The sequence below is a fragment of the Mastomys coucha genome, unplaced genomic scaffold, assembly GCF_008632895.1.
Source record: "Mastomys coucha isolate ucsf_1 unplaced genomic scaffold, UCSF_Mcou_1 pScaffold15, whole genome shotgun sequence".
Lineage (NCBI taxonomy): Eukaryota > Metazoa > Chordata > Mammalia > Rodentia > Muridae > Mastomys > Mastomys coucha.
The window spans coordinates 154,971,475-154,983,820 of NW_022196897.1; the positions used below are offsets into that span (position 1 = coordinate 154,971,475).

A 12,346-nucleotide genomic window follows, 5' to 3' on the forward strand; every position below is an offset into this window, starting at 1 on the left:
CTAATTCAGCTACATTCCCCAGCCCTTCTTAACTCAGCTTAAAAATGCCAGCACGTCTCCACTGGCTCAAAGTCTTCCACAAGCTTTTTGAAATGCTTGTGTCTCGTTGTGAGTGCCTCAACACTTCACCCACTTGGGTGTGAACAGGTATGCAGAGGATAATGGGTCATTTTTATCCAGCTCACATTAGTTTTGTGGAGTCCCACAAAGAAGAGAGGGAAGCTTTCTAGAGCAAGATGTGTGTGGTTTGCAACCACATTCAACTGACTTTTGTTGTGTTCCTGAACGAAGTCAGGAGAGCAGAGAGTAACCAACCCAAAACACTAAAGACATCTGGTTGTCCGGTCACGTTTATTTGAGATGCGCACTTTGACACGTGGCTACTACGATGGATACCCACTCCTACCGGTATCTATTCGGTCATCACTTAGATAACAGACGTCACACCATTCTACTGAAGACTCGTTCTGGCAAAGACCCAAACAGACCACATTGGGCCAGACTACAAATGACTTTATTTCTACCAGCAACTCACGGCAGTTGCTCGTGTCTTCAGGAAGTGTAGGCGAATAAATAGAAAAATGAAAGCGGGAGGCTCCTGGGTGAGGGGCTTACCTGTGTGCGAGCGCAAGTGCACGGTGAGCTGGCTGGAGTTGCGGCTGGCATAGGGACAGAGCTGGCACTTGTAGGGCCGCTCGTCCGAGTGGATGCGCAGGTGTTTCTTCAGGCTGCTGCTGTCCACGGCCGCGTAGTCGCACAGGTGGCACTTGTGTGGCTTCACGCTCGTGTGGCAGCGCATGTGCATGGTCAGGTTGTCCTTCCGGCTGAAGCACTTGTCACAGAACTCACACTTGTGTGGCTTGTCGCCTTCAAACACAAAAGCAGTCAAGGTTACAGGGTGTCTTAGTCAGGGTGACATCTTGATTTCTTTTCCAGTTGCTGATAAAATACCATGACACGGCAACTTAAGGGAGAAAAGGATTGTTTTTGTTTTCTTGCTCACAGTTCAAGGTTTAGTCAATGACAATAGGGAAGTAGCTTGAAGTGGCTGGTTGCATACCATCTACAATTGGGAAACAGGAATGGATGCCTGCTGCTGCTCATTCCCTTTCTCTATTGAAACAGTCCAGGAACCCCATCTAGGGAATGGTGTCTCCCACAGTGGGCATGTCTTCCCACCCCAGTTAACTCCATCAAGACAATGCCCCAAAGATGCGCCCAGAGGCCTGTCTCCTAGTCAACTCTAGATTCTGTCAAGTTGACCATTATACTAAACCAATCACAGGGTGATGGTGTGAGCAGATGGGCCTGCCTTTCCCTCTGTCCAACGGCCACACCCAGACGAGGAAACCAAAAGTCAGAGTGGGGAACGAGAGAGAGAGAGAGAGAGAGAGAGAGAGAGAGAGAGAGAGAGAGAGAGAGAACGCTGTGGGATTCAATATTAAGGAATCCCGAGAGACAGATCCAGCACAAATGAGAGGCTAAATCTCATTTGGGACAAAACAAATGGTTACAGAAGTAGTCAAGGTAAGAAGTGATAGAGGTAGGGACAGGCTTCTGGCCCCTGGATGAGGAAGTACTTAGACAATGACCTTTTGCCATTCCCAATCTCTACCCTGGGCCTCCCTTAGTCTACTTCGTCCTTGACCTTGGAATTGACCCTTCTGCTTCCTCCTTCTGGAGTACCAGGAGCCTTTACGCCTTCCTTTCTTCCCTCTTTTGCTCCCGCCTTCCTTCCTGACAGGGTCCTACTGTGGATCTTGGCTGTTGTGGAACTTTGTATGTAGATCAGGCTGACCTTGAACTCGTAGGTCTGCATCCATCTGCCTGTCTCCTAAGTGCTGGGGTTAAAGGTGTGTTTCACCACAATACCCAGCCTTTATATCCTGTATGGGCTGGAGGTGCTTACCTTTGAACTTTTATTTTATTAGACACACACACACACACACACACACACACACACACACACACACACACGGGGGTGGGGGGAGCACTCTTATGAGGTATGGGGTCAAGAGGATAACTTTTGGAGGTAATTTCTCTCAGTCCACAATGGGTTCCATAGATCAAACAGGTTGGCCACCTTGGTCACCAGGAGTCTATCCACTAAGCCATCTCATGGCCCCTTTTTAGTAATCATCATCATGCTATTAAAAATCAGGCCTGATGGCGGACTCCTGTGATCCTAGTCTGTGGGAAGAAGAGACAAAATCGAGCATCCGAGGTCACTCTTTACTACACAGCAAGTAGGAAGCCAGCTCAGGATACATGATACCCTGTCTCAAAAACACGAAAGTGCACCAGAGGGCATGTTATCGTAAGGTGTAGCTTTTATTCTCCTGTAGTTAGAGGACTCTTGCAGGCTTTCTGCCTCTGCCTGCTAACCTAGGCCCAGTCCTGGAAGCTTCTAGCCTCCATACAATCTAATCTAGGCCCCAGAATGTTTTCAGCCTCTGAGACTTGCTGCTGAATAAGCTCACCTTTTCTAGCTCTTTCTGAACTCTGGCTGGTTGGTTCAACTCAGCTGTTCCGGCGCAAATGCCCCTCCAAGCTGACTGATTCAGTTTGGCTTCTCTCTCAGCCTCTCCTGAATCGCTCTGCTTGGCATCCTACTAACTTTGGCAATCTGTTCTAATCTTCTGCTCCCTCTGCTTTCACCTGTGTCTAGCTTGTTCTCTCTTCAACCTGTGCCTGCGCAATTGTCATGGCAAAGCTGCCCCTCTCATTTGTCAGCACTGCTCTACCCTCTCTCCTCCTGAGAGCTGGGCAGATCCTACTCTCTCAGATCCTTCTCTGACCTGTTTTTGTCTGCAACTCAAGTGGGCATCGCTTTCAAACATGGCTGCTTCCTTCTACAAACTAACTTTGGAATCAAATGTGTGTGCTGAGGGCTGAGCCACACTGCAAGTAACAACAGGTGTTTTCTTTTTTTTTCTTTTTCATGACGTCCCATTTATTAATGGGTGCCTGTGCTATCAGTGTTCTGTTCAGAAGTTTGTCTCCTGTGCCGATGCATCTAAAGCTATTCCTCACTTTCTCATGTATCTGGATTTATGTTGAGGTCTTTGATCCACTTAGACCTAAGTATTTTGTTTTTTTGAAGACTTATTTATTTATTATATGTAAGTACACTGTAGCTGTCTTCAGACACTCCAGAAGAGGGCGTCCGATCTCATTACGGATGGTTGTGAGCCACCATGTGGTTGCTGGGATCCGAACTCAGGACCTTCGGAAGAGCAGTCAGTGCTCTTACCCGCTGAGTCATCTTGCCAGCACAACAGGTGTTTTCAGTAAATAATACAATCGTGGCGTTCATACTGTGATCAAATATCCTGCAACAAGCTGGGCAGTGGTGGCACACGCCTTTAATCCCAGCACATGGGAGGCAGAGGCAGGCGGATTTCTGAGTTCGAGGCCAACCTGGTCTACAGAGTGAGTTCCAGGACAGCCAGAGCTACACAGAGAAACCCTGTCTCAAAAACAAAAACAAAACAAAACAAAACTATCCTGCAACATGTTAACTAAGGAACTGGGGCGATGGTGCAGTGCCCACGCAGGCTTGCCTGGGACAATATGCACCTTTCATTTGGGATGTCCAGAGCAGGAGAGGTTCTGGGAAGTAGGAACTAGAAACATACGGGAGTTGCTTTTGGGTCAATTTCTGTGCACACTTAAAGCTGCTCTAAGAAATACGGACTAGAAAAAGAAAAGGAGAGAGAACAAACCACCATGGTCATGGCTGCTTATGTGGCTCGGCGGTAGAGTACTCGCCTAGCATGCACAAGACTCTGGGCTCCGATGATGTAAAATGGTCGGGAGGCCCCGTTTCCAACCAGAACCTTGGCCAGACGTCATCACACCTGTGCGTGTCAGCCCAGAGCAACAAGACACACTGCAAGGGACTGCATGCAAATGTGGACATTGGAACCCGATGACGGGTCTTCTCCAGCAGAGGGCGCTCCGTGGCGTGGGCTACGTTTCCCATCAGGCTTTCCCTTGTTAGATAGTTACTGCTCAGTGAGATGACGTATTAAGATGATGGGTCTGTGGTTATTGTAGAATGAGTATTCAATGTTTTAGATTTAATTTCTAATGTAGAAACCACAAGAGGGCGTAAGCTTGCTGGAGGCTGTGGCGGTTTGCGTGAGAACCTTTCGTCGCCGGTCCGCAGTGGTGTTTGCCGGGGGACGGTTAGGTGGTGCAGCCTTGCTGGAGGAGAGCATCGCTGGAGGCTGCTTTTGAGATAAACCCTTATGCTGTTTGCAGTGTGCTCTCTGCTTCATGCTCGGGGTTGAGGACTCTCAGCTTCCTGCTTCAGCCACTACGTCTGCCACGCTTTCCTGCTGGGACAGACTCTTATCCCTTCGAAATTGTAAGCCCCCACAGACTCTTCTTTCTCTAAGTTACCTTGGTCGTGACTTATCACAGCGACAGAAAAGTAACGGATACGGAGGCCTTCAGCGTTGAAGCGCAGAAAGATCCTCAACAAGGTCTCACAACTTCTTGGCACTGAGTGATCGGCTGCCATTGGCCCGGTCCCTGAGTGAGGGATTCTGTAAGCTCCCCAGGACCTCCTAGTTTTTTTTTTTTTTTTCATTTTTATGAATGACTTTCATTTATTCTCACTGCTCCCACCTCCCTGTGTGTGTGTGTGTGTTTCTGTGTGTTTGGTGTATTTTGGTATATGTGTAGAGGTTAAAGGACAATTTGTGGGAGTCAGTTCTCTTCTTCCACCTGGTGGTCAGCTTGGTGGCAACCGCCTTTACTTGCTAAGCCGGCTACTCCTCCCATTGCAGGACCTCACATGGTACAGGCTGTCTTCAAATTCCTTTGTTTTTGTTTTTCAAGATAGGGTTTCTCTTGTGTGGCAGTCCTGGACCACACTCTGTATGTAGACCAGGCTGACCTTGAACTATAGAGGGAAGCCTCCGCTTCCCAAATGCTGGGATGAAAGTTTTGGGGGGCCACCACCACACAGCTCAAATTCTTATTGTAGGTGAGGCCTTGAACTAACTCTTTCTCTTCCCCCCTCTGTCTCTCTGTCTCTATCTCTCTCTGTCTTTCTCTCCCTCCCTCCTTCCCCCTCCCTCCCCCCTTCTCTCTCTCTCTGACTGTTTCTTGTGTAGCCCTGGCTGTCCTCTGGGGGTGGGGGGGCAGCTCAGACCCAGGAATCCACCTGTCTCTGCTCCCAAGTGCTGAGATGAAAGTTGTGTGCCAGGACCACCAAACTTAAGCCTTGAGCTCTTGATCCTCTTACTTCAGTCTCTGAGCACTGGGCTACAGGAGTCTGCCACCATGCCCTGTCTCCTCCTATATTCTGTCAGTTAAGAGATGCCCAAAGCCAACCCAGAAGCTGTGAACTCTGGGAAGAAGCCTGTCTTCTTACCTCGAGGGCTGGGCCTTCTCCAGCTTCCTGTATCCCCAGCATGCTTGTAACAAGCAGTTAAACACTGTGAGAGCGTCCAGTTCTCTAGGTCACCCTTGGTGCAAAGATCGCCCAGGGCCAACAGATTTTGGGTGTAGTTTTCTTCTGCCCACTAGATGGCAGCAGCGCAATCCCCAGCTCAGGATATACTTGTGGTCTTGAGTTGTAGGCGTCCCTGTCCCCTCATCCCAACCCCTGCGCGTTTCCGGGGATGCCTGGCTGCCTCATCTGCTGGTATGAGGTGCAAGCTTCCTCGTTAAAAGGAGAAGGCCGACTTCCTTCATCCTTTGGCCCTCTACAGCTCCCTGCCCATGAGCAATAGAAACTAACAGAGGTCCAGAAGGCTCTGTGATCTCCATGCTGTAGCTCCAGTGGCCACAATCTCTAGAGCCAGGCTTTGCCCCTCCAGATGCTAGGGCAACACCATTAAATCTCTGTTCATCTCATGAGATCAGAAGGGCGTGTGTCCTCCTGGGCCACGGGTAGAGACAGGGGTGCTGTAGGTATCTCTAGCCTCATTCTTGTTTCCCACGGAAGGAATTCACAGATTGAGACCAACTGCCTTGGTCCCAGAGACGGATGGAGCCTCTAAAACTGTGCAGGAAACAATCAGGTTGTGTTTAATGGAGGAGGCACGGCTTACAGAAAGTATCAGGGAGGGGCAGACAGGAGCTGGAGAGGTGGCTCAGTGCCTTTCCAGAGGTTCAGAGTTCAATTCCCAGCACCGCCATGGTGGCTCACAACTGTCTATAATGGGATCTAGTGCCCTCTTCCGGCCTGCAGATGTACACGCAGGCTTCCTTTCTTAAAGAAAGCTGGAGAGGGCAACGGCTAACACCCTGGTGACCTTTCCCTAGTCTGTGGAGCCAGCCTTAGGCCCCAATCCTGAGCTCCTTAGTCAAGAGGCCCCACTTACTTTGCATCCTCCATAGATAGAATCGATCCATCCTATGTTTAATACAAACCTCTCCTCCCCAGTCCTGGGGCCTCGCTGATCAGTCAGCTCATTCTTACGGTAAAGATCACAGCGGCTTTGCACACAGGTGTGCTTTGCAAGGGAGTGTCCGGAAGCCCCACTGTCATAACTGTGGAGACTTTCTTTCCAAAGCTTTACTGTATTGAAGTGCATAAGAAAAAATAACTGTTTGGCTAAACTCTGGAAGTTTTTTGTTTTGTTTTTTGGTTTTTTATTTTATTTTATTTTATTTTATTTTTTTATTTTTCAAGACAGGGTTTCTCTGTGTAGCCCTGGCTGTACTGGAACTCACTCTGTAGACCAGGCTGGTCTCGAACTCAGAAATCTGCCTGCCTCTGCTTCCCAAGTGCTGGGATTAAAGGTGTGCCCCACCACTGTCTGGCACTCTGGAAGTTTTTGACCTTGAGCTTGCTCACTCAACTTGGTTCCATTAGCAGTAAATGAACTAATATAGGCAATAGCTATTTTGGAATTTTGGGCACCACTCTTTGCCACTCAGCACCACCACGGTGGAGGCGCAGCAGCCACAGAGGACGGCTGGACAAAGGGGCAGTGGCTGGGAGGGCTTGGGCTGAAGGTAACCGAGTCTGTTTCAGAGACAGGTGGCTCCCTCCCAGGGCCTACTACCCTACAGCACGAGACAGCTATGAACTTGGACCAACAAAACATTCTGAGGTGCCCCCCCCCCACCCTGGTAATTTGAACATGCGATTCTGGAGCACGAACTTTATAGACAATACTCTGCCAGCATGCCACCATGGTGGGCACACTAGTAAGTCAGACCCAAAACCCTCCTTCGTTTTAGCAACTCTCTTTGATCCTCTGTGACCGGCTGACTAGAGGTGTCTTGAAGAAAAGCTTGGCTGCATCCTGGGCTTTGTCAAGGGCACCTTCACATTCCCCTTTCCATCCTCCTCCAAGCCTACCCACTAAAGTAGAAGCCATTGGGCAGAAACACTCTTCTTTCTCTCTCTCCCCCTCCCCCCTCCCTTTCTGAATGGACACATACCAGTGTGGATTCTCAGGTGGCGGTCCAAATCTTTCATGCCATGAACGGTTTTGAAATGACAACCTAGAAGAGAAGAAAGGCTCGCTCTTAAACTCCTGGCCCAGAGTCACCATGGTGACCTCTAATGGAAGCCCACCTATGCCTCCATCTCCTGCTTTCAGTACAGCTGTCAACAAACAACAGCAAAGGCCAGGACCCACTACCACTCTATCACAAAATGGGCTCTGCGTGAGGTGGCTCTGCTCCGCCGCAGTCTAAAGCCGGCGCCCTGCATGTGGCTTAAGGAAAGGTGGGCTCGGAGGTTTGGTGGCCAAGGGTATCAGGTGCATGTTTCATTTTTCTTCTGTCTGGCAGAGCTAGGGATGAATCCCAGAACCTTTGTTATCCTCAGTGACACTGTGCCTCTGGGACACATCCCTGGCCCTCACGCTGGCCTTCTTTCTTTTCTTTATAGCATCTGGCAAGACTGAACCCACTACCTCACCAGGCCGTCGTCAAACTTGCAGTAATCCTCCTGCCCCTGCCTCCTGAGTGTAGAGATTCTAGATCTTTCTTTCTTTCTGTTTTCTTTTTTTAAAATTCATTTTGTTTATATGAGTACACTGTAGCTGTCTTCAGACACACCAGAAGAGGGCGTCGGATCCCATTACAGATGGTTGTGAGCCACCATGTGGTTGCTGGGAACTGAACTCAGGATCTTTGGAAGAGCAGTCAGTGCTCTTAACTGCTGAGCCATCTCTCCAGCCCGATTCTAGATGTTTCAACTTAAAATGGTTTTTATCGAGGCATGATTCCACCCTAAGTTAAGGAGCAGCTGTGAACTCAATTATAGTCTCCGGAGGAGCTCCGTCAGTGTGGGATTCACAGAACCCACCCCCAAAGAGGACGAGCGTCAATCCTGTGAGTGACCTTGGAGGGTATAAAGGTGCGGGTGCAGAGACTCCCTGGACCAGTACTAGGCAGGGCTGGGCCCCTTCCACCATGTTTGACCCTTACCTGGATAGCAGCAGTTAAAAGTCCTTTCTCCAAGGGTGGCCGTTCTCTCCTTTGCTTCAGAGGGCAGAGTGACGACGGCAGGGGTTTGCTGGGCATCGCTGTCTTCAGCAGGGAGGCCCGCTGGTTTCTGGATGTGGTTTTCGAGCGCAGAGGCTGAAATGGAGACAGGAAGTGAGGCTTGGCTGCTGAGCAGCAGCCGTCACGTGAGTCTGAGAGGCGGGCACCTTTGAGCTGCTTTTCAACTTTCGCTAGTCTCCCAAAATGTATTTTAAAAAAACCAGGGGCTGGAGAGATAGCTCTAGATGACTGGAGCTGGGCTCCTGGCTCCCAGGTCTGGCTGCTTACAAATGCCTGTCCTGCAGGAAGGAATCAGATGAATGAACCCTCCAGCCTCCACGGACACCAGCACCGCCCCACCTCCCCTCCCCATTGTGCTCATACACAGACACACAACTACACATATACATATAAACATAAAATGAGTTCGTAAAGCCAGAGCTGGGGCTGGGACTCGGTTGTAGAGTAAACGCTTGCCTGGCATGCAGGAAGCCCTGGGCCAATCCCTCTCTGTGCACAAACCCAGCATGCGATCCCAGCACGTGGGAAGTAGAGGCTAGATAAGAAGTTCAAGATCCTCCTTGGCTACCTAGTGAATCCAAGGCTAGCCTTGGCTACATAAGAGCCTGTTGCTGCCTGGCGGTGGTGCTGCACACCTTCAATCTCAGGACTCGGGGAGGCAGAGGCAGGCAAATCTCTGAGTTCAAGGCTAGCCTGGTCTATAGAAGGAGTTCCAGGACAGTTAGGGCTACAAAGAGAAACCCTGTCTCAAAAAACCAAACCAAACCAAAACAACAAACTAAACCAAAAAAAAGCCCCAAGGCCAAACCAAACCAAACCAAAAATCTGTTTCCAAGAAGAACAAACAAAAAAAGAGCTCTATGTAATAATATTTCTAGAGAAATAACCAGTCGGCAGGGCACGTCTCAAACATCAAGCTAGCCCCAAACAGCCAAGATTAACTCTGGTCTTGAAACTGTAGTGATCCTCCTGCCTCTGATTCCCAAGCACTAGGATTCCAGGCGTGCCCCACCTGTCCTAAAGATGTAGCTTTCCTTCCCTTTTATTTTTTTAGAGATGTTTACTTTTATTCTATGTGTGTGAGTATTTAGCTTGCATGTATGCGTGTAGCAAGTGCACGCAGAGCTGACAGGCCTACAGATCTCCTGGAACTGGACTCAAACAGTTGCGAGCCTCGGTGTAGGCCTTAGGAACGGAGCCCAGGTGCCCTGCAAGATCAGCTCCTAACCACTAAGCCATCTTTCCAGCTGCTAAAGATGTAGTGGCTTTCCCTTTGCTTTGAGATAGGGTCTCACCCTGTAGCCCTGGCTGTCCTGGAACTCACTCTGTAGACAAGACTGACCTCAAACTCACAGAGATCTGCCGCTGCCTCTCCTAAAGACGTAGTGTAAAAAAACTTCCCAGCTGGGCAGTAGCAGGGCGCACACTTAACTCTAGCACTCTAGGACAGCCCAAGAATTCTTATTAGGTATGGCAGAACATTGAAGGCACCAAGCTGCTTTGTTATTATGTACTGCTATTGTTATTGTTATAACATCATCATCGTCGTCGTCGTCGTCATCACCATCACCACCACCACCATCATCATCATCATCATTTTTACATTTATTTTGTGTGTGTGCATATGTGGGGTTCATGGATAAGTCAGAAGATAACCTGTGGGAGTTGGTTCTCTCCTTCCACCATGCAGATTCTGGGGCTTGGCAGCGCATGCCCTTAGGCACAGAGCCATGTCGCCCGCCCACACTGCTTAGGCTTGCTTCAGCTCAACCATGGGTCACAGGCCGCCCTTGAGGCCTCGCATTCTCCAGGGTAAAATATTTCAACAAACCACTTGGAAGAAGGGAGATGGAGAGAAAAACCAGAGACCATCACAAGCTGTGACCTGACACATGGGGCCTTATCTGTCACCTGTATCAAGCATGCCACAAGAGCCACCTGAGATGGTGACACGTCTGTGTTGGGTTTTAGATTAGGGATGGATGATGACATGCTTCCAAGCTAAATGGTACCACATTTTGGTTCAAACACAATTAAAGCAGAGAGGAGAAACATGGCTGGCCCTGAGCAGAACCTGAGTACTGGGCCTGCATGTAACTGGGTGTAACTCTCTCTAATACAGAAGAGTGTGGAGAACCCACATGGCTTTGTGTGCATGCACATATGTGTTCATGTGTGTGAAGGTGTGCACACGTGTGCTCGTGTGTGATGGTATACACAGTGCACATATGTGTTCATGTGTGTGATAGTGCACACATCGTACATGTGTGTTCATGTATGTGAAGGTGCACACAGTGCACATGTGTTCATGTGTGTGAAGGTGTGTACAGAGTGCATATGTGTGTGAAGGTGTGCACATACTTCACATGTGTTCATTGTGTGAAGATGTGCACACAGTGCACATGTGGGTTCATGTGTGAAGGTGTGCACATGTGTGTTCATGTGGAAGACAGAGGTCGACTGTTTCTTCTGTAGTCACTTTCCATCTTATTTCTTTGAAACAGGATCTCCAATGGAACTGGAATGTACCAGTTGAGCTAGCCAGGCTGGCCAGTGAGCCCCAGGATCCTCTTGCCTCTGCCCCCCCCACTACTGTCTGCAGGGATGGATAGCAGCTCTGCTCACCACACTAGACTTTGAACTCTAGCCTGGCTTATTTGGAATTCTTTCCTGCAGTGTTCTGCTTCTGCCCCAAGCAGGGAGGGCCCTCTAACTCGCCCAGCTTTCTCTAAGCCTGTGATGCCTAGACTTCATGGTGGCTGGCTTATGTACCCTTGCTGGAGACAGGCAAAAGAACTTACTCTAAGAACTATCATTTCATTTCAGACTCCACTAATCATAGGAAGACCTAAATTCACAGTTCCAGGCCTGGGGAGCCGGGGACTTCCCTGGAGCTGCACAGCTTCGGTTGTAAGGAGAAGGTTGTCTGCATCCTGCCACCTCAAGGACAACTTCTCCATCTTGTTGGCAGGGTCAAACTAAGTTCACGTTCCCAGGCCCAGGAACCTACTCCTAAGCTGATTGATGGAAACTCCCTTGCTCAACCCCTCATGTCAGAATCTGATTGGACAATGCTACAGCCCACCCAGCTCCCCCTCTCTTTATGGTTTTAGCCTTTAAATATGCTCTGCATCATCCCTTCAGGGTCGTTCAGCTCCCCAGTCTGTGGCCCTGACTGATCAGTAGTGGCTTGATTACAATAAACTTTTGTCATCCGCATTGACCTGGTATTTGGGTTCTGTTGGATTTAAGTGGACCCCACAACACCCTTACTAGGTTTTAGGATATAAACTATTTAGAAGAGCCCTCAAGCCGCTCCCCTCTACTCTCAGAGTGGAGATATGCTCGTGGGAGCCCACTGGAGACTCTGCTCAGAGGTGGATGGGGGATATGGAAGTGGAGTTGGAGTCCAGGAAAGCAAAGACTACTGAACCGTGCCCCTCCTGCTGGGAAGCCGAGGGTGGAGAGGGCATAAAGTCCGTTTAAAAACCCTCGCCCCTTGGCTCAACAGGTAAGAACACCAACTGCTCTTCCAAAGGTCCTGACTTCAAATCCCAGCAACCACATGGTGACTCAGAACCACTCGTAATGAGATCTGACGCCCTCTTCTGGTGCATCTGAAGACAGCTATGGTGTACTTATTTTTAATAAATAAATCTTTAAACAAAACAAAACAAAAACAAAACCTCTTCCCAACCCCTAGCCTCAGAAAGAGGGAACAGGAGGAATCTACAAAGTCCAAAGGTAAAGAAAATCCAAGGGAGGAGCCTTGGAAAAGCCAGTCTTCCTGGGGGCGGGTACCTGAAGGTGGCTGAGGAATGCTAGACATATAAAGGGTTTCCCTTCCTCGGGCTCTTCAGAA

The 12,346-nt window shown here is 49.3% G+C and overlaps 1 protein-coding gene across 3 annotated transcripts in view; it reads right to left on the minus strand.

The window, feature by feature from the left end:
• Zfp64 (ZFP64 zinc finger protein) overlaps window positions 1-12,346 on the minus strand; it is a 65,489-nt gene that overhangs the window by 6,940 nt on the left and 46,203 nt on the right. For all 3 annotated transcript variants that reach the window (XM_031372863.1, XM_031372861.1, XM_031372862.1), the window contains 3 exons: window positions 8,407-8,559; window positions 7,411-7,473; window positions 616-867 (listed from right to left, as the gene is read on the minus strand). In XM_031372863.1, coding sequence (XP_031228723.1) covers window positions 616-867; window positions 7,411-7,473; window positions 8,407-8,559 — 468 coding nt within the window. The remainder of the gene's footprint in view (window positions 1-615; window positions 868-7,410; window positions 7,474-8,406; window positions 8,560-12,346) is intronic.